The 27127-nt window shown below is 37.4% G+C and overlaps 1 protein-coding gene and 1 pseudogene across 5 annotated transcripts in view; both read right to left on the bottom strand.

Annotated features, from left to right (window-relative positions):
• Positions 1-27127, bottom strand: part of YEATS2 (YEATS domain containing 2) — a 106352-nt gene that overhangs the window by 34658 nt on the left and 44567 nt on the right. For 2 of the 5 annotated variants that reach the window (XR_005723125.1, XM_040251806.1), the window contains exons 8-16: positions 20108-20219; positions 16392-16436; positions 13761-13941; positions 12568-12810; positions 10776-10934; positions 9282-9385; positions 7647-7754; positions 6739-6921; positions 1504-1762 (exon numbers count right to left, since the gene is read on the bottom strand). Coding sequence is in view for 4 of the 5 variants with exons in the window: in XM_040251806.1 (XP_040107740.1) it covers positions 1504-1762; positions 6739-6921; positions 7647-7754; positions 9282-9385; positions 10776-10934; positions 12568-12810; positions 13761-13941; positions 16392-16436; positions 20108-20219 (1394 nt within the window). In the remaining variant the exon portion in view is untranslated. The remainder of the gene's footprint in view (positions 1-1503; positions 1763-6738; positions 6922-7646; positions 7755-9281; positions 9386-10775; positions 10935-12567; positions 12811-13760; positions 13942-16391; positions 16437-20107; positions 20220-27127) is intronic. The other 3 variants (XM_040251814.1, XM_040251828.1, XM_040251821.1) reach the window with 3 other exon arrangements.
• Positions 23448-25199, bottom strand: LOC120871869 (annotated as a pseudogene).

The following is a 27127-nucleotide window of genomic DNA, read 5'->3' as shown; positions in this document are numbered from 1 at the left end:
CCTCATCCTTTCTTCCTTCACTTTCTCACTATGCCCCCAACCCCAGGAATTCATGCTGTGATCCTTACACCTTCTAGAACCTTAGTCTCCTTGAACATTATTCTTTTTGTGGTAATTAAAACTGTCAGTCCTCTGAAGATAAGACATCCCCAGGAATCCTCTAGCTATTTTCTGTTTTACCTCAATATCCAAGGTGTAGGGCCAGGAGGGAGAAGGCAATGGCACCCCACTCCAGTACTCTTGCCTGGAAAATCCCATGGATGGAGGAGCCTGGTAGGCTGCAGTCCATGGGGTTGCTAAGAGTCAGGCACGACTGAGCAACTTCACTTTCATTTTTCACTTTTATGCATTGGAGAAGGAAATGGCAACCCACTCCAGTGTTCTTGCCTGGAGAATCCCAGGGATGGGGGAGCCTGGTGGGCTGCCGTTTATGGGGTCACACAGAGTCGGACACGACTGAAGTGACTTAGCAGCAGGACCAGGAGAGGAACATTTCTGCTCTGCAGTTTGGCTTTTAAACCATTATCACCACTCACTCCAGGGGAGGAGAAAGAGCCCTGCCTCCTTTGAGGCTCCTACTGAGCTATATCTCCCTCTCTTTTCTGCTCTCATTTCCTGAACTCTCAAGTTACTTCCCCTCATTTGCTGAAGGCAGATTCCTGACTCAAAAGTACTGTGCTCTATGCTAAAGATAATCATTCTCAGTGACAGCACTGTAGAAGACTTATTTAATTCTCTGCCTTCTCGGGTGCTATATCTTCCAAACTCCAAAGATCACTTCTGTGGTCCATCACGAACATTCATTTTTCTTTTTATTTATTTTTAATTGAAGGATAATTGCTTCATAGTATTGTGCCGGTTTCTACCAAACATCAACATGAATCAGCCATAGGTCAAACACTAATTTTTAATGCCACAAATGAACTCTGTCATCACTAACCATCCGTTACCTCTGAAATCTTCATTTTGGACATTCACTACCCTTCTATCCTCCCAACTCACAGCAACCACTCTTTAGCCTCATCAAAAATTAGTACATATCAAATGCCTTAAGTATATTTCTTCCTGCCCTCACAGAAATAACACATCAAGGACTAAAACATTCAGAGTGTTTCAACTTTTATTTAGTAGAGAATGCCTTAGTCAAGTATCTCCAAATGCTGCTGGTAAATGAACATACCAATATCTTATATCTGAAATAGAACCCAAAGTGGAAATGAGGACAAATGAGTATTCTTCTTCAGACTTGAAAGCAGTATCAAGAAATATACTCTATTTCAACTGCTCTTTATCTCCCTCTCACACACACATACCTTAAAGCAGAAGCATTATAGATCTCTATGTAAAATGTTACATGAAAAAGATTAACATGTCTTTATAAAACTCCTTATAACTTCAACCTACTAAGTTATCCTAGAGAGAACCAAATAGCAAATAAAATCACTAGTACAGAGGATTTTGGAAGGGGCTGTTGCAGAAAGGGCCCTCAATTAGTATCAGTACCTGAACCCTGGGATCCACTCTTCTGAGGGCCAGCAGCAGTGACCTGAGCCTTGGTTAAGGTCTGCACCGGCTGAGCGACAATGGTTCCTCCACCTCCACTCACAATTGCCTTGGCAACTCCTTGGGTCACAACTTGCTTTGGACCAACTGCTTTGGCGACAGATGAGCTAGCCTTGGCTACAAGGATCTGACCACCACTGATTGCCACCGCCTGCTTCACTGTTGAAGGCAGAGTAGACCCAACTGGCACCCCAACAACCTGTTCAAAACAGAAAAATCCAGCAGTGCTTCTTCTCATAGTCCTTCAAGGTTTTAAAACAGTACAGTCACTCTGTTTCAGCAAAGAACAAAGGAAACTCCTAGACACAACATATATACTGTTTAATTCAGTTGTCTAGGAATGCTATCTACGCTGTGAACAGCAGTATTTCTCGCAATCTGGATGTTATTACAATAAAGTGTTATAGCTTTTGTCCTAACCCCAGCTACTATCTATAACTTGCTTTAATTATAAAAAGTAGTATATGTTAAAAAAATACTTAGGACAAACAGAAATAAAAAGGAAAAAATAAAACTCTACTCACCTTGAAATAATCTCCTAATTATTTACTTCTGATTCTTTTTAATGTACATTTTGAAAACAAAGATTAGGATATATATATATATAGTTTTATAATTTTTAAATTTAACATAATGTTACAGGGATTTCCAATGCTATTGTTTTTCAAAAACATTTTTAGGTGACCAAAAAATAATGTATTAGAATAGATATACCATAATCTAAGTAAATATTTCACTGCTGTGTCACTATTTAGGTAACTTAAACTTAACATTATGAAAACTGCAATAAACATTCTCATATATAAACTATAAATTCCACTATATACTTTTAAATATCACCTCTTCATTAATTCCTTCTGTGCTTTCTCTGTCTGAAGCAATTATTTTTTCATCATTAGAACATCTAGCAATTAGTGTCATTCATTATATGGTATAACATGTGACACCTCTTCCCACTGATTTTTAAGAAAAGTCATCTTTTTCTATATCCTCTAATCTTTTCTTTCCTTAAAGGTAGACATTCAGCGAAAAAAGAAAAAGTGTAAGCTAGAAAAACATTTAATTCAATTTTTTTTAAAAAGGTTCCAGCACCAAACAATGAAAATTAGAAATACATTGTCTTGAAAAGACTATAAACTTTCAAGTAAGAAAATACTGTGGAGCTCTTTTAAAGCAAGGTCAATAATAGTAGGATTTTCAATTAGAAGGAACAACTTAATTAATGGAAAACTAGGGCAGTGTTTCCCACTCCCCAATTATTTATTTTATAAAAAGAACTCACCAGAAACTAGATAAAAAGACTTCTATAAGGTTATAAGAATAGCAAAAGATCTACCTTCTAAAAACAAAAAAGATAAAGAAGAAAGTACTTTTCAACCATCAAACTGGAGGGGAAAGTTTTAAAGCCTGATGATACCAAGAACTGGCTAGAGGATATGGGGAGACAGGAACTTTTGTTCACTGCTGATAGAAAGATAAATTTGTCCAGCCACTCCAGAGGGTACTGGGATAGCTACTAAAACTGAAAATTCACCCTATTAAAGCAGTTCTCCTTTTAGGAATATATCCCAGCTGAACCCCAATATCTATTCTCTGCTTCTCTCTCACAGTAGTAGAACCTCCAATTTCCAGGCACGGTCATGGCCACACAGAATCCTATTTTCCAGCTCCTTCACACCCAGGTGTGACATCTCCTTTCTGGCTAAAGGGATAGGAAGAGAAGTGGTGTGTGCGACTCTTCAGTTCTGCTCTCCCTAAAACCCCTTCCCCTTCCCTCTTCCTGCTGACCAGAAACGTGACTTGGTGGCATGAGGTGAAGGGGCCACAGGACGAAAACGAAATGCTGAAAATGACAGAGAGACATGATGGAGTCTACATTCTTGAGGACTGTGGGACCAGCACACCAGAACTGCCTACTGGTCTTTTATGTGTGAGAGAAATAAGCTTATTTAAGCTTCTGGTTTGGGAATTTCTGTTCTAGTAGTTGAACTTTTTTCCTAAGACGTCTGTCTTTACATTTCCAAAATATATCACACTTAACAATCCATTGACTGAGCTAAGTTACATATATTTCATGTTCCTAAATTAACAAAGAAAACAAAGATCTAAAAGGAAAATAATATATGCATATGATACCACTTACATGTGGAATATAAAAAATACAACTAGTGAATATAACAAAAAAGAAGTAGACTCAGAAGTAGAATGAACTAGTAGTTACCAGTGGGGAAATGGAAGGAAGGCAGGCCAGTACAGGGATAGAGGATTAAGACGTACAAACTATTAGGTATAAGATAAGCTACAAGGGTATACTGTACAATACAGGGAATACAGTCAATATTTTATAAGTATAAATAGAGTATTAACATTTAAAAATTGTGAATCACTACACTGTACATAGGTAACATATAGTACTGTACACAAACTATACTTCAATGTAAAAAAAAGGAAAATAATACATACATGCACTTATTTTTTCTCCCCAATCCCATGCATCTGGCTTGCTTTTCTCTCCTTGTGCCAGCCTCTATCCTCACACTCAACTGCTTCAAAATGTCCAGAATATGATGTACCTAATCTCTCCAAAAGCCAAATAAAACATCACCATGTTGGCCACAGGAGGGCAGTTGTTATTAGCAAAGCCTGTACATTAAGAATAAACCACTCACAAGATGAACTTCCCTTCCTTTATTCTAATACACTGAGGAGAATGAGGAAGCCTGGCATTCTACTGGGGAAAGCCCTATGCAGGGTTTACGTCTATGACACCACAGCTAAGTCTCTTACGTAGGACTCTGTAACCCCAAACTAGCTTAAAAAAAGAACAACAACAGCCACAACATTTGGGCACAGGGCCTGAAATCACTTACCAAATGTTCTCTTCTTCCCTTCCCACAACATTTGTCTCTGCTTTCCATGTTTCCTTCTATCAACAGTTTCACAAAGCAGTTTCACTTTTGTTCTGTACTATTATAAACACTTAACTCTGATTCATGCTTTGATTCGGTGTTTTTATTCCTGCCCTCCCTGTGCACCGTATAGACCTCTCCAAGTCAGAAACTAGCAACCTGAAGCTGAGGATTCATATATGTGACTTTCCCTCCAGACACTGAAAAATATAGCCGCTTACGATTCAGCGCTCAGTGATAGCAACTATTCCATGGTACTCAAACACTGATATCTCACATAACATTATATGCCATCACTGATTTAGCACCTGTTCTGTGTGAGGTACTCGATATACAATGATCTCTAATTCTCCTACAGCACTGAAAGGCAAAGAAAGGGCAATGTTCCCTTTTATTAGATGAAAAAACAAGGTTCAGAGAGATGAATCTGCCCAGTTCACACAGGTAATAAGTGGCTGAGATCTAAGTGTGTAACAATCTCTAATTACAAAGCTCATGCTGTTTGAACTAAACCACACTGCTTCCTTCTCATGTGAACCACCAATTCCTTAGCTGTCTCTTTCATGTCAAAAGCAGCACCTCTATCCTATGAAAAAACTAAGCTGTTGCCAAAGCTGTGTGGAAGTTAAGAGTACCATTCTGTTCACCCTTCTGTTTTCTGGCTTGCTTTCTCTCACTGCACCTCAGCAATAAGAGGGACAGCCTGTATATGCACACAGCTCCTTATCTTGAGTCTAAAGCAGGTACTAAATTTCTGGAATAGATGTCTTTTCTCATGTTCTGCTGCTTCTCTGCAATTTTTTTCACACTTCTGTGGCTTTTCTTATCAGGTGCTTTTACATTTTATTCAAGGCATGGTTTTATTCTAGCACAAACCCATCATCCACTTTCTCTTGGTCCTACCTTGCCATTAGGTAGGTGGGAATGTGACAAGAAAGCCAATATTACTGGGTGAACAGATTTGCAAAATGCAAAAGTAGCAAAAAGTGGAAACTTCTCAGAGTTTCTGAGGACAAAGAGCAATGCTATAATGATTCAAAACCCAAATCAGAAATACCATGTATTTCTAGGTGAACCAAAATAGATTTTAAACAACATATAGGACATGTCTACATGTCTGAATATGAAGACCAGATGACAGTAACTGATTCACAAAAGGAATCTGGACAAAATGCTTATCTCTGAGGCCAAAACAATGGAAGAAGCATCAGGAAGTAGCTGGGGGTTGCCTGTTTTAGTGATTCTGCCTATGGAAACCCCCAAATCAGATTTGATGCTGTAGCTCTATAGTTCCTAAATTTGCCTGATCATATGAGTCAACAGGAGAGCTTGTTAAAAATCCAAACTCCCAGGGCCCCAGAGAAGTTCTGATCAGTAAGTCTGAGATGGGGGCCTCAGTATCTATACATTCTTAATCATCAGTTGAGTCTTATAAGCAGGTAAGTCTGGCAAAGTAGTTAATGAACTCCTACAGATTTCAGAACCAATTATAACAGTATGAATTTTTAACTCAATCTACATGCAGCTATCTAGACTAACCAAAATATATAAAACCTTTTTCTATTTTAAAGTTGAAAAGCAAGCACTTCACATAATACTTGTAACAGCTTTAGGATATATCTGCCCTAAATTAAGTGAAATAATTTTAACTCTGGATGTTCTAAAAGCATGCTGAATGGCTCCAAATTCTAACAGGTCCAGAATGGGGAGTTTTGGAGTCACTAGACCTGGGTTCAAATTCTCTGTCACTTATTATAATAGCTGTATGCTCTTAAGGGAGTTGCTTAACCTCTCAGAGCCACAACTTCCTCATTTGTACAACAGCGGTCAAAATAACCACCATGCAAGGTTGTCTGAGGATTAAGACAATATATGAATAACAGCAGGATAAACTCTGACAGTCCTAAGCACCATGGATACAGGGAAACATGTATCTCTGCTTTACAATTCTCCCAATATGTAAATTCCCCAAACCTCCAGATAACAAAGAAAATAAACTCTCTAAGGAGCCAGGAATCACTCAACAGATCACACAGCCAGGACATCAGAGGTACAAACTATAGCACTCTTCTATCAGAAGTAAACAAGTAAACAGTAGACCTCGATCCTTTCCATTACCCACTTTAGACCTGAATTAAGTAGACAGTTGTGTCCAAGACGTCAATTGCCTTTACTGCCAGAGAAGTAACACAGTGTCCCTTCACCTCTTGGACTGTCCACAACGTTCACTGACAGGTTGACTTCTCCACCCTTACCCAACACAAACCTTGGAGGGCTGAATCTTTGGTGACTGGGCCGTCCCTTCTCCAGCAGTTAGAACCTGTTTTTGAGGGGACACAGCTATCATGTGACCCCCTTTCACAGTCACATACTGAGGGAGTGGTGACTGGCTGGCAGCTCCTGTTGTGGGTACATGAGAGGCTTCACCAGGTTCTTGTTTGATGATTACCTTGCAACAAACATGATAATGATACTGAATAAACAGTCCATGAACAATGCTACTAATATTTGAATTTATTCTGTCTGCAGGAATTAAGGAAGCCTGGTCTGTAAAAAATGACTCCGCTAGATGGGTAAAAATACTGCTTAAATATAGCTTTAAATCAGCATGCATGCATGCTCAGTAGTATCCAACTCTTTGCAACGCCAAGGATGGTAGCCCACCAGGCTTCTCTGTCCATGGGATTTCTCAGGCAAGAATACTGGAGTGGGTTGTCATTTGCTTCTCCAGAGGATCTCCCTGACCCAGAGACTGAACCCACATCTCCTGTGGCTCCTGCACTGGCAGGTATTCTTTTACCACTGAGCCACCTGGGAAGCCTAATAAACCCTGTAATAGCTATTAAAGGGACCAAAAGTAGGGTGTGGACTTGATCCAGTGTATCTGCAAACCAATCTGGTCATTTGTTTTAGGCACTGGTGGCAAAATGGCACTAGAGAGAAAGGCACTGTTGATGCTCGCTGAAGTTCCCATCTTTCTGAACTCCAGGGGAAGCCCTGTCAACAACACTAAACAAATGGAAGCACGTCTAGGATCCAGTCTTACAGATGAAACACACTAAAAAAAGTTTCATGTTGTGGGGTGGTAGCATCAATCAACTCCAATGTGCCACAAAAAAGATTCTGTAACAAGAACTTAGCAATTTGTGGGATAATCCCCTCAGCAATACTTACTTTTGTGAAAGCTCCAAGTCCTCCAGTTATAGGTTTGGGGCTTTGAACTTTAGGGTGACTCCCAATTGGGCAAAGAGGCGGCATAGATGCAAACAAAGAATCCTCCTGCTGTGTTTGTAAAAATATGTATTGTACAATTAGGATAAAGTCAGTGATTTCAGACACTCTAGTCACTTATATTTAGTACAAGCCTGTGACATTCTCCAGCAACATACACCAAAAAGCAAAACAAAAACCCAAAACTCTTTGGGGTCTTCCAAGTCCACCTGCATTTTAATTATTGCTTTTGAGGCTAATTCAAAGTAAGGCTATAACTTGGCAAGAACCCACTCATATGTGCCCACTATAAGCTGCAAAGACTCCTATCATACAATCTCTAATGTCTGGCTGACTCACTGGTTTCATGTCCAGTCCCCTGCCAGATGCTACTGAAGGACAGGTACTATAATCTATTTCCTTTTCTATCCCTAGAGTCTAGGCACTGAATAAAAAATGAATGTAACAGGTAGTTACAGTGTTTCAGTACACACACCCTTTCAACACTGCTTGTAACTTGGTCTGTTACCCTTACTCTGGAATAAATACTCAGGATGCAGAGGGCTATTTTTTCACTAAGAATTTTAAAGACAATACAGCAAAAAGGACAATTAGCAAGACAACAAGGGGCAAAATTCAAAATTACTGTCATTTGTCTCTAGTTCTCAAATACAAAAGCCAACTCTCAGAGGCAATTTTCCAAAATGTTGGGGGCAAGCAACAAAGTTAAAGGCACTGCTTAACTGTAATGAAATACCATCAACAAATATGAAAAAGGGTGGGAGGGGGGTTCATGTTTGGGAACGCATGTACACCCGTGGTGGATTCATGTCAATGTATGCCAAAACCAATACAGAACTGTAAAGTAAAAATAAATTAATTAATTAATTAAAAAAAAAATAAACAAACATATACTAAAGTAAAAAAAAAAAAAAAAAAAAAAACAAATACGAAAAAATACACTGGTAGAAAATTAAAGCCATTAAGGGAGTTTTTACAATTCAGGCATTCTTATAATACAGTGATCACAGACTATACTAAATTTAGAGAAAAACCTCGCCTTGGATCAGAAAACTATTCAGTATCATCACCATTAAGTGCCTAAACAAAGAAATGCTGTGTTAACACTAGTCATGAAAGAGATGATCTTTGAATTTTCAGGAATTCTCAAACAGGAGTTTTTACCTCAGAGGTTCCAGCCATAAGGCAGCCAAGATAATGACAGGCTGAATCACTAATCCAACATTGCTGATTATCTCTGCCAAATAGTGAGCAGATAACTAGTGCTATGATCTGAACAAATCAGATCTTGTTTGGGGTTCTAAATTTCAAAAGACTTCTTACCCTGAAGAAGGTGGGGGAGGGGGGAAATAGACTGTAGAAAGAGAATTATTACTCTATTAAAAAAAAAGTGTAACAAAGCTGTCCAAACAACAAAAAAAATCATAGGTAAGGGAGGGGAGTTTGGAGTACTTGATCTTTATGATACTTTTCAGCTTGAAGATTCTACTTCATGAAATCTGCAGTATCACCTGACAAATTCTGGCTCAACCTGAATGTACCATTTTAGAAACTAGCAAAGTGCAATAAGAGTGTTACCTTGACAGCAGATGTTACAAAACTACTTCCATGAATTTTAGGAACTGGGGAACCTGTTCCTTGGGAGGCCTGAGAGGCAGTAGACAGCTTGCTGGTAGGACTTCCTGACAAGAAAAGTCGATTTAAAAACAAAGTAAAATTTACAAAATGGAATTCTGAAGCCATTTTCCACCACCCTGCTCTTCTCCCCACTATTTAGTGTTCATTTTGAAGGGTTGAAAACTTACAACCAGATTATTATAGAAAAAACACTTAAGGACTCATCCCATTAAGTTGACCACTTCATGCTAAAAAGGGAAGCTAATAAGGAAATATAGTAGAATAAGTAAACTAAGTAGACATTCTGTATCTGTACTTTTATAGAAAGAGATACTGTAACATAATGGTGCTGGTTATTTCACAATGTGCCAAAATGTGTGCATTCAACTGAATGTGAGTTCCTTCAAAGTAGTTTCGCTAGAAGGTTACACCTATCGCAAAATACTGACAACATTAAACAGTTTGTACTCTCTAAGTACAACTGTCTTTAGGGTCTGATCAAAGTAAGTCACATTATCAACAGTCAACAGGAGTCAAGACTAAAAATGGACTAATTTGGTCACCTCCTCCATTTACCAAACTTGCCTGCAGAGACTGGCTTATTCCTAAAACTAAACATCCTCAAAGGACACCCTTCTTAGCATCCCTAAGTGTATTCAAAAGGGAATCTCTGAAAGTAGCATTTTCTTAAAGGAGTTCTATAATTATAATTACTGTTAAAGAACATAACTTTTCCAAATACTTGCAAAGGCCCAAATACATTAATCTGTGTTAAAAATCAATTAAGTTAAAAAAAAATCAGTCTCATTATAGTCATTCCTCTTATTTCATTTCTTTTACTTAGAAGTGAAGGCTACAGGAATGTTTACACAGAGGAACACGTGTTTAAACAGTTGATTGAAGAAAATAAGTAAAATGTTTTAAGTATCTCAAAGAAATCTAAAAAGCCCTCTATTTGAGGTTACAATGATAAACACAGTGAATCCAAAGACTTCTTATTCTTCCCATTACAGTTAAAAAAAAAAAAAACAAAACTAGAGTTCAGTTTCCCTCCCACATGCAAGTTTTATCTAATTTGCAGAAAAGTAAAGATTACCTTTATCACTGAGGAAAAACATATATGGCTCAGAAAGCTATTCCTGTTCTGAAGCCTAATTTAGAAAATTTAATAACCACACTGTCCAAAAAAAAATACAGTCTAAATGAGAATATAATCTACATTTTTCTCTTTTTAGAAAATTAATTATGACTCAGTTTGAGTCTTTAGGAAAAAAAAAACTTAATTTCTACAAATATAACTTTAACAAAAAGTAAATCGTCTCTCGGAGAAAGAGCACTGGAGTTACTCTGATGTATTCCCTCCTCCTGTTCATGGTTGAAGATCTCATTCTCCCATTATCTGGCTACTAAGTCACCTTGGGGATTGCATGAATATTGTTCGGTTCAAACACACACCTGCAGTAGGAGTGGAGGCTCCAATAACCTGCCCTGGCTTGTCCACGATAACATAAGGATTATTAATAACAGAACTGGTAGTGCCTTGCTTCACATGGACTGGAGTGGAAGTTGGGGTTCGAGGCAATGGCGAAGGACTTGGGGTTGATATGGGGGAACCTTTATTAATGAAAAAGAAAAACAAAATAAACTAAACAAAAGAGATATATTCAGTCTATCTAAGAGGATGCTAAAGAAAATGGAAGAGGGGCAGAGCCACCAGGACCAAGGTGACAAACTGGGAGAAGAGAATGAAATGTTCAGTTTCAGGTACTGAGAGCAGTAGCAGCAGCTGAGGCCAGGGACTAGAGTATTTCACCCTCTACATCCTTATCCATGGACCAGCAGTAGCAGCAGCAGCAGCAGCAGCAGTAACAGAAGCAAGGAGCCGGTTAGAAAGAGTCTAAGGTCCTACCCTAGATCTACTGAATATAAATCAGTATTTTAACAAGACCCCCCAGTAGCACATTGAAGTTGAAAACCGGGTGCTTTAGATAAGTGTGGAATTGCTGAATCCCTAGGTAACAACAACTTGGGCAGGTTGTTATAATACTGGTTACACTTGAAGACACTAAAGTGAGGGAAGAAATTACTAAGTGAACATCTCGACTTAGGAACCAAATCTTGATTTGCAATGAATTTCTGATAGAAAATATGAAACTCACCCACCCAAAAGTATCTCTCAATACCATGTCACAGACATAATCCAGAGATCCATGTTTCCATAGAACACTCTCAAAGGTTACCGACCAATACACCATTAAACACCCTCAACTGGCAGTGATCACATCGGTCATCCATGAGTTTCTCTAAACTTCAAAACAATTTACATGTTCAGCCAACTCCACCTCTGAAGCAGCAAGTTCCAAAATGCTTCTAACTGAGGGTGGTGTGGGGTGTAAAATTATACATTCTTTACCTATCATCAGTTTCAAGGACTTCGATCATATTTCTGCTTAGCTATTTTTAACACTGAAGACCCCCCCCCCATTTAAGTATTATATAGAGTCCTCCCTATATTTCTATTGACTTTCATGTCTTCTCTAAGGGGGCACAGCCAAAACTATAAAGCATATTTCTACTAGAAGTTTACCTAACATAAATGTAAAACTTGTGATGAAGTGGACAATTCAACCTCAGTGAAAATGAAGCCTCAGAACTACCTACTGATCATAGGAATGAGTAAATTTCTAACGTGGCTAGTGAGTGTAAAAGATATCTCAACTTCAAATCAACCCCTGAAGCTCAACTACAAACCAAAGGCCACTAAGTTTTCTCTGTTATTAGTCACTCTGGTTTCCAAATATAATCCTTGTCCTACCTTAGCTTTCCATCAGACATCCTAGCAAACAATTTACCTGTGCTGATTCTAGATGAAAATTTGACTGCTTTGAATTTTCTTTCTTTCCTCATTCAATTGTTTCTGTATAGATGACTCTTGTTTCTATTTTGGGACACTTCAGCTTTGCAAATCAATAGTGATTAACCTTCTGGGTTTTCTGTTGTTGTCTGGCTGGTTGTTTTGCCACGTGGCATGCAGGATCTTAGTTCTCTACCAGGGATCAAACCTGTGTCCCCTGCAGCGAAGTGCAGCTTTAACCACTGGACTGCCAGGGAAGTCCCTAGCTTGCTTGCTAACTAAACAAAAACCCTGCTTAGAAGAAATAAAAAAAAAAAACCAACAACTAAAACCACTTTGCTTTGCCATTCTAACAATTTTTATACACACCAACTTCACATACACCATGTATACCTGAGACAATCTTGCAGCTCATGGTGATAGGCTGGAAGGATTTTCCAGGTGACTCAGGGTTAGGAATCTGACCTTGTGGCAAAATTTTGCAGCTTGATGCTATTGGCTGAAAAGCTGAATTGCCATGAGAACAAAACGTAACCTTCTGGGATGTTGTCATTTTGGTGGGTGTTCGTTCCAATGAAGATGGCAAAGAATAAAATGTAGTGTGTCTCTCAGCTTCAGTGTTGGCTGGGAATCCTTCTTGAAATGAAAGAGGCAAATAAGTCATCAATCACTCTGAAATTTCTTATCATTTCAACAACTATTTAAGCCATTTACCAGTAGTAAAATAAACAGAATAGACAGGTATTTAACACCGCTTTATATATTTTGGGGTGAAATGTAAATATTACACCTATAATCATATTTCATTAAAATGCTTGTTTCAAAAAATCAGAAAACATATTAACAATATATAATAAAATTTACACAAGTTCATTATGTTCTCCTACTTTTTATATATGAATTGAAAAACTGTTCAAAGAGAAAAAACTCAAAAGAAAGCACGTTTAATCTAATGAATACCCTGTTTTATTAAACACCCATAAAAACGATGCAACTAAATTTTAAGAAGAATAAAGTTGAGATTTTTATAAAAGAACTAAAATATTAACACAAATTAAAATGTAGGCTTACCAATTAAATCAATACGATTCAGAATCAATTTTATATTGTATCTGTATGTGTTACATAAGCAAACACCTAAATACTTCATTATATACTTATATGCCTATTAAATGAAATGATGCCATGGTCAAAATGCATGATAACAAATCTTATATTGTATTTTAAGTAAGATTAGATACTTAATATTCAAGCTTCTTGTTCACACAATTAAGAGTCCAAACAAGAAATTCTTTCTGTATCTATCAGAGAAAACCATTATATTCAAAGAATAAATATGTTTTTCTCAGTGAGTTCTAGGTTTTATGAAATGTTGACAAAACTTTATGAAAAAAATTTTCTGAGAAGAGTAAGGACTTGGCTATTTTCATACTACCTCTCTGTAGAGAGCAGCATGCCTACTTATGGAAAATTTCTTTTCCATATACTCTTAACTCACTGAAGACAGCAGTTCACTATCAAGTGAGGGAAAGGAACGCTCCATACAAGGTAAAATGCATTTCCATACATGGAAAAATATATATTACCTTTCTCCACAGAGGCATCAGGTACTGGCTCATGTGACTGCTTTATCGGTGAGGACGCTTTCATGGGGGCTGGAATGGTCAAAGGCAAAGATGGTGGGGCATCTGAGATGTCTGACTCAGAGGACTGAGGATAAACGGAGTCTTCTCCCAGAGAATGCCGATGGAGCTCAACATCCACTACCTACATAACCGTGCAACAACTGGGCTCATGAATCCATCGTCAATGTCACAGAAAGCACCAAACCCATCTCAGAACATGGTGCTCTAAGAAATGTGGCAAATGATTCCTAGTTATAATTCAATCTCAATAACTTAAGGATTTACCCTAGGATATAATCTAATCTAGCTTAATAAATAACTCAGTGAAACCAATCATAAAACTGGGGACTTTCCAGTTAATGTTTCTGTACCTTAAACACCCCCCCCCAATCTTCATATGACTGCCTCTTTCTCACCAGTAGGTCTCAATCAAAAGTCACCTTCTCAGAGGGGCCTTCCCTAACTAACCTAGCAAAAGCAATTCCCTTGTCTCCCAGCTATTCTCTTCTTTATAGCACTCATTTCTAAGTGAAATTATCTTATCTGCATTTATGTTTACTATATACTTTCTCCCCACTCTCAGCACAACCAAGAATAAAACCCCTTGAAAATTGTAGCTGCTCAATTTGTTGATTTTTGTGTCCTCAGTACTTGAACCAGTGCCTAGCACATGGTACATGATCAATAAATATGTTCTGACCTAATGCAGCACATTTCCATAAAGAGAATAAGGTTTAACTTAGCTATTTCTCATCATAATGGCTACTGCTGATATATCATGAACACTAAAAAGTGGGGGGTAGGGGGCAGGGTGTGGAGATGGGGTAAGAAAACAAAATTGAAGGTCTCATACCTCCTGATTTCAAAAGATATTATTACAAAATCATAGTAATTAAAAGTGTGTGGTACTGGCATAAAGACAGGCACATAGATCATTAGGCTAGAATATACTCTCACACACTAAAAAGAATCTCTCTCACATATATGGCCGAATTATTTTCTGAAGAGTGTCAAGACCACTGATTGGGAAGAGGACAGTCTTTTCAACAAACAATGCTGAGAAAACTGGAGATCCACATGCATTAGAATGAAGATAGATGTTTACTTTATACTATATGGAAAAATTAACTCGAAGTAGATCAAAGACTTAAACATAACACTTAAAACAATAAAACTCACAGAAGAAAATACAGAGGCAAAGTATTGTAACACTGAATTGGGCAATGATTTCTTGGGTATGATACAAAATGTAGATTAAAAAAAACAAATAGGCTACATCAAAATTTTAAACTTTTGCGCATCAAAGGAACACAATAAAGAGTGAAAAGGAAAGTCACAGAATGGGAAAAAATATCTGCTGAGAGACTAATATTGAGAATATAGAGAGAGACCTCCTAAAAATCAGCTATAAGAAACCAAACACCCAATTAAAAAATGGACAGAGGATCTGAATTAACATTTCTCCAAAGAAGATATATGAATGGCCAAAAAAACCACTGAGTGACGCTCAACATAAATAATCATTATAGAAATGTATACCCAAACCACAATGAAATACCACCTCACATCTACTGGATAATACAAAAAAAAGAAAACAACGAGTGCAGACAAAGATGTGGAGAAACTGAAATGCTTATGCACTGCTGGTGGGAAGGTGAAATGGTGCTGCTGCTATGATAAACAGTGTGGCAGTTTTTCAAAAAATCAAAAACAGAATTAACTGTATGATCCAGCAATTCCACCTCTGGTTATACACCCAAAAGTACCAAACACAGGGACTCAGATAGATCCACATTCTCAGCAGCATTATTTACAACAGCCAAAAAATGGAAGCTACTCAAGTGCTTTCATTGGTAGATAAATGGATGAACAAAATGTGACATATACTGACAACAGAATGTTACTCAGCCTTAAAAAAAGGGATTCCCTGGTGGCTCAGACGATAGAGTCTGCCTGCAATGAGGGAGACCTGAGTTCGATCCCTGGGTCGAGGAGATCTCCTGGAGAAGAAAATGGCAACCCACTCCAGTATTCTTGCCTAGAAAATCCCATGGACAGAAGAGCCTGGCAGGCTACAGTCCACGGAGTCACAAAGAGTTGGACGTGACTGAGAGACTGCAGCCTTAAAAACAAGGAAATTCTGATGTGCTACAATATGTATGAGCCTTGAGAATATTGTGCTAAGTGAAATATGGCAGTCACACACACACAAAAGAACACTATGATTCTACTTATATGGTAGAGCAGTCAAATTCATAGACAGAGAAAGTAGAAGAGTGGTTGCCAGGAGTTGTGGGCAGAGGATGAGTTATTATCAATGAGTAGTTTCAGTTTTCCAAGATGAAAAGAGTTCTCTGGAGATGGGTGGTAGTGAAAGCTGCATGAAATATAAATATATTTAATACCACTTAACACTTAAAAATGATTAAGTTGGTAAATTTTATGTGTAAATTTACCACAATTTTAAAAAAATAAATTAAAATGGGGGGAGAAACTTTTTTTACATTTAGCATTCATGTTTTTCCTAATTAAAAATGAAGATCAATTTTCATTCTACTTGTTCCCAAATAATACTGCAGGAAAATAACCTACCGTCTCTGCTCCAAGAGTCTGTAAGCCAGTGTAAGTTCTGTCCAGCTATTGAAAGAAGAGTATTAAGTTTTACTATGCTTACTTATAAACCTTAGGATACAATCTTATCTAAAACACTTTCACTGCAAGTATTCCTTTCATAATATCTACTTTTTCATAATGTAAATTATTGATTTATCATATCAATAAAAGCCCTCAATTTTCTAAGAGAAAAATTGAATAAAATAAATAAAACAACCTCAAGACATATAAGCAGTTATTATAAAGATAGGCTATAAAAATATACATGGAGTATGATGGCACAATTAAATACTCATATATTTACTAAGCACTTCTGAAAAAAATGAAGGAAAATTTAGGCAATACTAATAACTACCAGTATATTTGCATCATGGATGATTTATTTTAGAGGAGAGAAAGAAGTATACATTGAGGGAATGTTAATTATATAAACAAAAAAGTTACAATTACATACAAAGAAGATATGTTCATATTCTTGCATTTTATATTTTAAATTAAATTAAAAGTTAAAAAAGGATTTGTGGCAGCTTGCCAATATAAATCGTACACAGTAAGATCAATAGGTAAAAATGATGAAGTGGGGAGGGGAGGGGAGAGGAGAAGAGGGGAAGAGGAGGGAAGGGGAAAAATACGAAGCCAGGGATAGGTTAGTAAATGTAAAATTTTAAAAGTTTGCAATAACGTCCCTGATGGCTCAATGGTAAAGAATCTGCCTGGCAATGCAGGAAACTTGAGTTTGATCCCTGGGTCAGGAAGATTCCCTGGAGAAGGAAATGGCAACCAACTCCAGTATCCTTGCCTGGGATACACCATGGAAACAGAAGCCTGGAGGGCTACAGTCCATGCGGTCACAAAAGAGTTGGACACGATTTAGCAACTAAACAACAAAGGCTTGCAAGAGGTAGATTTCAAGTTTGGCTGAGCTCCTAAACAGTCAACACAGAGACAACAACTCAGTCATGAGATCTAGTATTCATAATTTAAAAGGCAATACAGGGTGGATTTACAGTAGCCCCATGGAAGAGATCTGGAGTTTTAATGCTTAAACCTTCACCAATAGGGTGACTGTTATTAAAGATACGGGCAATTTTAAAGCTATATCCATTTTCATGTTCTCCAGAGCACAGAAATAACAGTCTCTCTGTAAACTGCACTGGCCTATATTTAATTTGTGGGACCTTGTTTTGCGAGAGACATTGACAAAACAGAACTACTATCAAAATGGCAAGAGAACTGGAAAGCATAGCATATAAGCAATGTTACAAGAACAGGTTTAGGCTGGAGAAAGAATGATTTAAGGAGATATGAAAGTTATCAATAAACATTTTTAGAATTCTTAATAAACAAAACAAAATCCTGTTCTGTCCTACTCCAGAAATCAAACAATGATAAATGAGATCAAGATTAGAAGAGGGGGGCAGAGGTCACACAGTTTTAAGTAAATTTAGGAAAGAAGCTTCTAAAAGTTTATTTACTAAACGGATAAATAGAATGTTTGGGGAAATTACTGTGCTCCGTGGTGATGACTAGGAGAGGTTCAGATGACTATTCAAGGATGCAGGATATGTGAATTCATCCTGGAAACTTTAAATGCTACAGAACTCTTAACAGAGTCTTTAGTATGCAACATAATTATTACAGTATCAAATATAGATTGTTATATACTACAGAATCTCAGAATACAGATCACTGTGGACTTTAATAACCAAGAAAAGCTACACAGGAACTTAAAGAATGGAAAGAATCCACACCAGCATACTAGAAGGGAAGAGGATAAAAGACAACATCAAAAAAGGCCCCCAGTATCTCTGGGACATGAATAGAGACTGACCTGACTGGAGCAGGATGTTCACACAGGAGATGAGTGTGACATAATTTAGGGGAAGTATGTCAAGTCAAAATGTGAAGAGTCTCCAATACCAGGCAGGGGACTCTAAACTTGAGTAACAGATATTCAATCAAAGCTTCTCAGAGAGGAATAACATAACGGTTCTCATGTTTGAAGAATAATCATATGACAGTGGTGTACAGAATGGACTGAGGGGAACAGAGATAGACTGGAATTAAAAGGACTAATCAGGAGACAGAGTAGACTAATAGCCAAGAAGAGTGGGAAGGGTGAAGGATAGTCTATAAGAAAAATTATGAAGAAAGAGTCATGGTCGGCAAGTGAATAAATATTTAGAACACAGAGGGATGAATCAAAGATGGTTCTGAGAGTTAACAAAGAAACAGCAGGAAATATGATACTCTAGTATAAATAAAGATCAATGGTCACAACAGAGGTGCTTAAGTTCTCAAGGCCGATCAATGTATGATAAATAGTAAAACTGAGAAAAATCTGGTAACATTTTAAATACTGCTGTTTTAAAACTGTCTCATTCACCGAAACTCTAAGTGATAAGGACAACACAATGTGTATAAAAACTATGCAAACAATTCCCTTTATTTTAGGGATCAGGGCTGAGCCCAGTGCAATATAAGATGGCATGTGCAGTGCTTAAAATAAGTTAAGGGGAAAGCAAGACTATTTTAGACCTTCCTCTAAGTGGGAACATATCCTGCCCTACTGAACAAAGTGGCTAAATATTCTTTATTTGGTTTCAGTTCTTCACTGAGGCTTTAAGAAAATCTTGTTTTACAGTAATCTCTAGAAAATAACTTAAACATGAAGTTTAGCAGTGCTGTTTACCAACAATGGAGGACAAATTTCAGGTGGTTTTAAGGTTGAAAAGGGTACATTTGTAGAACAAAGGGAGCAAAGAGGGAATTTTGAAAATGTACTCAGATTCATCTGGAAGCTGTTAATGGGAATAATGTGGTAAGCCACAAAGTAAGGGTACTTTGGAAGTTCAACATTAGGATTATATCTTACAGACAGAAAATGTACATGAGACTACTACAGAGGGGGCATAAGGGTAATTTACAAAAACGCTCTATCTTCCAACTATGAACGCTAAATGCTTATTATATAAATTGGAAAAGAAACATACACACACAGAAAAAAGGGGCAGGAGAAATTGTCCACAATGTCATTACTTCAATTACTCCACCTTTTTAGTTTATTTGTGTTTTTTCTATCTATTGAAAATCTTGGTTGACCTCATCTTATATATAGTTTTATATTTATGCTTTTCACTTACTATAATGGTAGTTTCCCCATGTACAGAAAACACTCTGTAAAATAAGTTTATGATGGTTACATGATAACCATGCGGATGTATCAGTCAAGGATGCCAAAAGTAGTACAACCTTGCACAGGACTTTGTATTTTCTAAAATATCCTCACTTCTATCTTTATTCTTAGGAGATAAATAGACAAGGATTATTATTTATGCCTCTTTCTACAGAAAATTAAGATGTAAAAAAGTAAAATATAGATTAAAAAGGAAAAGATTTCATTTACTTATTAGCCCCAGGTATCACAGTAATAGTGAGCTCTGATCAGAGATCAAGTCTTCTGATTATTCAACCAGCTCATCTTTTTAAAGTAGAGTTTGTTGCAAAGTGACCCTTTCCTCAACATTTAGAGGACAAATGCTGCAGCAGTAAGCAGAACACACTCAAACAAATCTATCCTCCTTCCACTATCTGAAGTGGTTAACTTCTCTCAGAAGGTCTAACCTACCACTTCAGGTGCAGGTGAAAAGAGACACTTCATTTCTGGGGAGCAATGTTTTGTTTTGTTACAATACCTTCAGATTATGTATGATATCTATCCGCTTGTTCTGGCTGTCCTTAAAGTGAACTTGCACTCTGACAGGAAACTCACCCCAGCCTCTTCTGGTCAAGTGAAAAGGAGGCTCTCTAGGGAAAAGCAGATATTAATGTATTAGTCCATGCTCACTCTCTCATTCTGGAAAAGGAAATTTTCCCATAATGGGTAAGTTAGAACTTCATATGTTTCTGACAATTATTTATATTTCCTCACTTGATGCTAAATCAATATGCTGAATTTTGCTAAACTGATAAACTATAGAAGAAAAAAATTCAACTCAAATCTATATTAAACTTTCAACCACTGAATACTTAGAGCTAAGACACTTACGCCATATAATCCAGTGTCATTATTTTCATAGACAGGGAATTAAGGTGATTTGATGGATGTCACAGTATTAAAGCTAGAACCCTGGATTGCTACCTGACAGAGGCTGTGAGGGACATTCCTTACCCCTAAACACTCACTTATTCCTCCACTCTGGCAAAAACAAAATAAACCATATTCAATCCAAAGGTGACAAATTTATTTAAGCTAGCTACTAAGAAGACTTAAAAAAAATTGTACCTGACTTTACATAATTTTAGTGAATAGAGAGGAATGTATGTGATTGTTAATCAGACGAGAATTTTCAGTCAAAATTTAATTTGTGAAAGAAATAAAAAGAATGATGAGAAAAAGACTGGTTTGCTGTTGATAATTGGTGTTGGGTACATGAGGATTCAATATACTCTACTTTGTCTATGTCTGGAATTTTCCATAATAAAAAGTTTAAAAAAGTAATTGAGGCCCCATTGAAACCATGGGGGTCAATTGAAACCATGTACTTAAGAATAACATGATTTAAGTTAATGGAGGAAAGAGAGAATGCTTTAAAGTGAAAATGTTCATTATGAATCACTGGTCTGGAATTACTATAATGAGAGAGGATACCAAGACTGCAGGGAGAAAGGACTTTCAGTGGGATTTGCTTTTGGAAAACTAAGGAGACACGTGAATTCAGTAAGGTAGAGGGAGTCCAAGAACACACCCTGGAGAGGAGTCTAAGAACAGATATGAATCATCAGGCACAAGGCCAGAGGCTACCAGGAGAAAGGAGGCTACAAAGGCAGGAAAAATCCCTGAGTATGACAGCAGCCTGGAAAGCAGAGAAAGGAACAGTTGTATTATAAACTAGGGAAAAAAGAAAGCAAAGAAACAAGAGTGCCTTGGAAGAAACCAGCTGAGATAGCAAGAGAAGTAGCCATGATGTCAGCATAAATTCAGACAGAAATAAAAGACAGACGTGGGATCAAATGAGAAGGTTGACTTGAGGCAGCAGCCTGAAAAGGAATCCAAAGTCAGAGATACAGTGGGGCCTAGAAACATAGTGGACTTAATAATTAAAGAAAATTCTACAGATGACAGGTTTAGTCACTTAAATTCCAGTAAAGCTAAGTGAATGGCCTAAATTCATCTTGCAATATTCGTCAATCATACTGTTTGTATGCTGAACTTCTCTTACAAAGGATAGAGTAAATCAGCTGTGCTCCATCATTTATAGTCTAAACTTTAGTGAATGGATAGGAAGGACTGCAGGAAGACAGAAGACAGACAAACCAGGAAAAAGGAACAAGGATTTTAACAGGAAATTCCTCCTTAACCATATTTTTGGAAGGAAAAAAGGAATCTAAGACCTACTAACAGATGAGACATCACCTACCGAATATTCTACCTCAAAAGATATTATGTGTTTCACACAAAAAAGGACTTCTTCCCTTGAAGATAATTCTGTATTTCTAGATTCCTCAAGGGCTTTCCTGGTAGCTCAGCTGGTAAAGAATCTGCCTGCAATGCAGACCTCAGTTCAATTCCTGGGTCAGGAAAATCCCCTGGAGAAGGGACAGGCTACCCTCCAGTATTCTTGGACTTCCCTGGTAGCTCAGACAGTAAAGAATCTGCCCGCAGTGTGGGAGACCTGGGTTGGGAAGATCCCCTGGAGGAGGGCACGGCAACCCACTCCAGTATTCTGGCCTGGAGAACCGCCATGGACAGAGGAGTGTGGTGGGTCACAATCCATGGGGTCACAGAGTCAGACACGACTGAGCAACAAAGCACAGCACAGATTACTCATAGGGGGTGAAATGTATCAATAACCAAGAAGAAAAACTCACAGAATACTGGACTTTAAAAATGGCTTTCTTAAAAATATAGAATGAAGCATAACTCCTCATCCAACTAATTAATTCAAATGGCCAACCAGTCTTTTAGGATCACTTCTAGTGACCCCAAATCCACTATCTAATGAAACTTCCTATTACATTTCTTTTTTTAATTTAAATAAGCTCTGGCCAGTTTTTAATTATTTTAATTGGAGACTAGTTATTTTACAATATTGTACGTGTCCCCCACTTCTTATCCATTCGTCTGCTAGGACATGGTTGCTTCCATGTCCTAGCTATTGTAAACAGTGCTGCAATGAACACTGGGGTCCACGTGTCTCTTTCAATTCTGGTTTCCTCAGTGTGTATGCCCAGGAGTGGAATTGCTGGGTCATATGGCAGTTCTATTTCCAGTTTTTTTAAGGAATCTCCACAGTTCTCCACAGTGGCTGTACTAGTTTGCATTCCCACCAACAATGTAAGAGGATTCCCTTTTCTCTGCACCCTCTCCAGCATTTATTGTTTGTAGACTTTTTGATAGCAGCCATTCTGACTGGCATGAGATGGTACCTCATTGTGGTTTTGATTTGCATTTCTCTGATAATGAGTGATGTTGAACATCTTTTCATGTGTTTGTTAACCATCTGTATGTCTTCTTTGGAGAAATGTCTGTTTAGTTCTTTGGCCCATTTTTTGATTGGGTCATTTATTTTTCTGGTACTGAGCTGCTTGTATATTTTTGAGATTATTTGTCAGTTGCTTCGTTTGCTATTATTTTCTCCCATTCTGAAGGTTATTTTGTTTACCTTGATTATAGTTTCCTTTGTTGTACAAAAGCTTTTAAGTTTAATTAGGTCCCATTTGTTTATTTTTATTTCCATTATTCTGGGAGGTGGATGGATCATGGAGGATCCTGCTGTGATTTATGTGAGAGTGTTCTGCCTATGTTTTCCTCTGGGAGTTTTATAGTTTCTGGTCTTACTTTTAGATTTGTAGTCCATTTTGAGTTTATTTTTGTGCACGTGTTAGAAAGTGTTCTAGTTTCTTTCTTTTACAAGTGGTTGACCAGTTTTCCCAGCACCACTTGTTAAAGAGATCGTCTTTTCTCCGTTGTATATTCCTGCCTCCTTTGTCAAAGATAAGGTGTCCATAGGTGCGTGGATTTATCTCTGGGCTTTATATTTTGTTCCATTGATCTATATTTCTGTCTTTGTGCCTGGCCAGTTTTATTAAAGAAAATTTGTATACAATTTACTTTTCACAAGTCTGTGCTGGCATGCTTCTGATGATATCAGAATCACCTAGATCAATGATAGCCAGTGTGCATACCTTGCAGTATTTTCCACATGCTGTGCCCAATTCAGTATTATTGCCACTGTAGTGATGGACACCAGTTTTGGCCAATCAGCATAATACTCTTATTTCAGATTTCCTCAAGGCTGGGCAATTGCTGGTGAGGATGACCAGTTTCGCTTTGCCTTGTCTGATCATTTTCAGAGTCTGCTTGTAGCCTAGCACATACTTTCCACTTTTCTTAACCAGCTGAAGCCCAGAGTTGATTGACTCCAGTGACTCTGTCATTTTCTTTGCGGCCACCATCTTCTGGTCTTAGGTACAGGATGACCCCAACCAAGAGCATCTGCCAAGATGGCCGGGGAGCAAGAAAGGGCTTACATTTCTGAAGAGCTCTGTTATAAAAAAGATTTCATTTTCCTCCTGCAAGTCGTATGCTTTCTGCAATCAAAAATAAGTTCTTCCTCCATAGGACCTTCAAAAAATCTAAAACATTCCACTAAGCTGTCCACCCCGAAGGGTAAACATATTCTGTTCCTTGTAACAGCAGCAGAAGCAAATACTTATATTGTTTAGCATCATCCTACTACTCTTCTAAGCCCTTTATATCTATTAACTAATCTAATCTTTATAACCACAATATGAAACATCCTGAGACACAGTGAGGCTAAGTAACTAGCCGAAGGTCACATAGCAATTAAGTAGTGAATCTGAGATTTAATCTCAAGTAACAGGCTCCAGAGCGCCGGCCCCCATCCCCCACCCCCGTGATCCTTTTTATAAATGATAAAATTTGAAGAGGCTCACTAGGACAGTCCTTTGGGGGCCTAGTCCATTGTAGTCTCTCACATACAAAGGCCAGGAATATTCTAACACTGGAACCCTGTGTTCTTCATGTTTGAAATCCTTGTATCAAGTCCTAAGCCTAGCAAACATGTATTGACTATCTTGTGCCTAAAATCGAAGTTTACAGTCACAGCTTTTAGAAAGTTGGCTAAAGATGGCCATGGCAACTGAACTTAATGGAAAACAGATGGTTTGTTGGAGCAGAATCTACCCAAGCTCTTCATCAGGTAATTGCTCTGACAAGGAGATTCACAGTGCATGGGAAACACACATGCACTTTGGTTCAGAGAGATTATCCTTAAATTTCAAGTCAGCTGAAAAGATCTCACCTACTCATCACATTACTCTAGATACTTTGACACAAGAAACATCTTAAAAGTCTCATAAAGAACATAGAGTTAAATTAAATCAAGGACACAGGTTAATGTTCTGTCATACCTGAAGTTTAAAGTTCAGTTCTAAGGAGAATATTTTAAGAATACAGATAAACTGGAATGTGCCAGAGAATATAACCTGGAGGGCAGAGGAACACAAAGTCACATAAACAACTGAAACAAATGTGGATGTCTGGCTTGGAGGAAAACAGGAGAGACCTAACAGTGCTCTCAAAATATCTGAACAACAGCTATATGGAAAAGAGTTTATAATGATTCTGTGTGGTGTCACAAAATGTATGAAAGTGTACTGGTTAGAAGTTAAAGGAAGTTAGGACTCTCCTCAATATAATTCAGTTCAGTCGCTCAGTTGTGTCCAACTCTTTGAGACCCCATGGACTGCAGCATGCCAGGCTTCCCTGTCCATCACCAATTCCCGGAGCTTGCTCAAACTCATGTCCATCAAGTCCGTGATGCCATCCAACCATCTCATCCTCTGTCATCCCTTCTCATCCCACCTTCAATCCTTCCCAGCATCAGGGTCTTTTCCAATGAGTCAGTTCTTTACATCAGATGGCCAAAGTATTGGAGCTTCAGCGTCAGTCTTTCCAATGAATATTCAGGACTGATTTCCTTTAGGATAGACTGGTTGGATCTCCTTGCAGCCGAAGGGACTCTCAAGAGTCTTCTCCAACACCACAGTTAGAAAGCATCAATTCTTAGGTGCTCAACTTTCCTTATAGTCCTCAATATAATTAAAAACTTCCAAACAAACATAGCCACTTACAAATAGAAAGGCCCACATCATGAATTCATCATTCACTCAACATGAAATGTGTATTTACTACATGCTAGGCATGAGTCTAGATAAAGAAAAGAAAAATTCCCAAACATCCAGAAGTTCTGAATCTAGTAAGGGAGACATACATGTAAATTAGTAAGTATAATAACAAATTTATATACATTGCTTGCTATGAAAACAGAGGTATGGTTGATCATTAACAAACTTTCTCTAGAAACACACAAGCAAGGTTCTCTTTTGAAATACTATTTAAAAATCATAGTATTGTACTTAATAAAACATACAGTAAAGTGTGCTCTTGGGAAAGGTATGTGGTAATAGTGTAATTCACAACCTGTGAAAAACTTAACTGGTCAGATATAGCACCACAGCTAATTACGGAATACTGTCAAAGTGGCATGAGTCGAACAGAAAATGTGAAACCTCATAAATTTCACAAAACAAAGTTCATTTACAATTAACAGAAGATACTCTAAATGTAAATGACAAGAGAGAAATTTGACAAGGAGCTATGGCATGATCTCTCCCCTGGATTTCCTCAGACTTAAAATACAATCTGATAAACGTGACCTTTACCTACAGATTAGATTTCTTAGTAAATATAATTTCATATATTATTGCATGATACTTTTCTACAACCTAAAGGAAGCCATGTGTTTCACAAAGTCCAATTCTTGGGATGAGAACTGAGAAATAACATGGGCACTGATTTGCATCATTAAAGTATTAGGGTTTTACATAATGAGCTTCTAACCCCACTTTTAGTAAATCAGATGTTTATCATCAATAAAAAAATATGATTAATACATTTTAACTGATTCACATGTTTTATATTAAATAAAATGCTTTCCTAAAACAATGTTGTTGTTGCTGCTGTTTTACTGTATGGAATTTTTTGCCTGGACATTAAGACATATTTTTAATATTAATATTTATATCTTTATGGACAAAGTGCTTACTATTTCTTAACAAAATCACTAAAATATCTGTACTTAAACAATAGGCTAATTTGGAGTTAGGATATCTAAACTCAGAAAATACTGTTAATCTTAAGTTATCTTAAAGTACAAAATACTGTTACTATTCCAAGAATTCAAGTAAACAATCATTTACTTGTATTTTAACCCCTGTAAGAAAGTAGGGCAAAGAAGGAATCATTGAGAAAGTTAACTTCTGAGTTATGTCTTAAAGGATAAACGGCAGATTTTAAGAAAGACAGCTACACTGTGTACACATAAGCATATGTATGTGTGTATAAGCAAAGAAGACAGACAATAGGAAGATGGTATTCCTAGCAAAGAAAACAAATCTAGGTCACCAGTGGAATTCTAGGTGAGGCTAGATGACCTGTACTGGGTATTCCTAAAAGGTTTCATGAATCAGGTATAGACTGAAACAAAATCACAAGGTTTTTTCAACTCTAATGTCTGAGAGCCTATGAATGTACTTGCTTCTTTATCAATCTGTACCATTAGAATAAAACAGAACAGCAACACTTTTCCAAGGTTCTATCAAATGAAATATGTCAAGAAAATAAAGGA

The sequence above is a fragment of the Oryx dammah genome, unplaced genomic scaffold (assembly GCF_014754425.2).
Source record: "Oryx dammah isolate SB20612 unplaced genomic scaffold, SCBI_Odam_1.1 HiC_scaffold_2, whole genome shotgun sequence".
Lineage (NCBI taxonomy): Eukaryota > Metazoa > Chordata > Mammalia > Artiodactyla > Bovidae > Oryx > Oryx dammah.
This window is presented reverse-complemented; position numbering and strand designations above follow the sequence as displayed.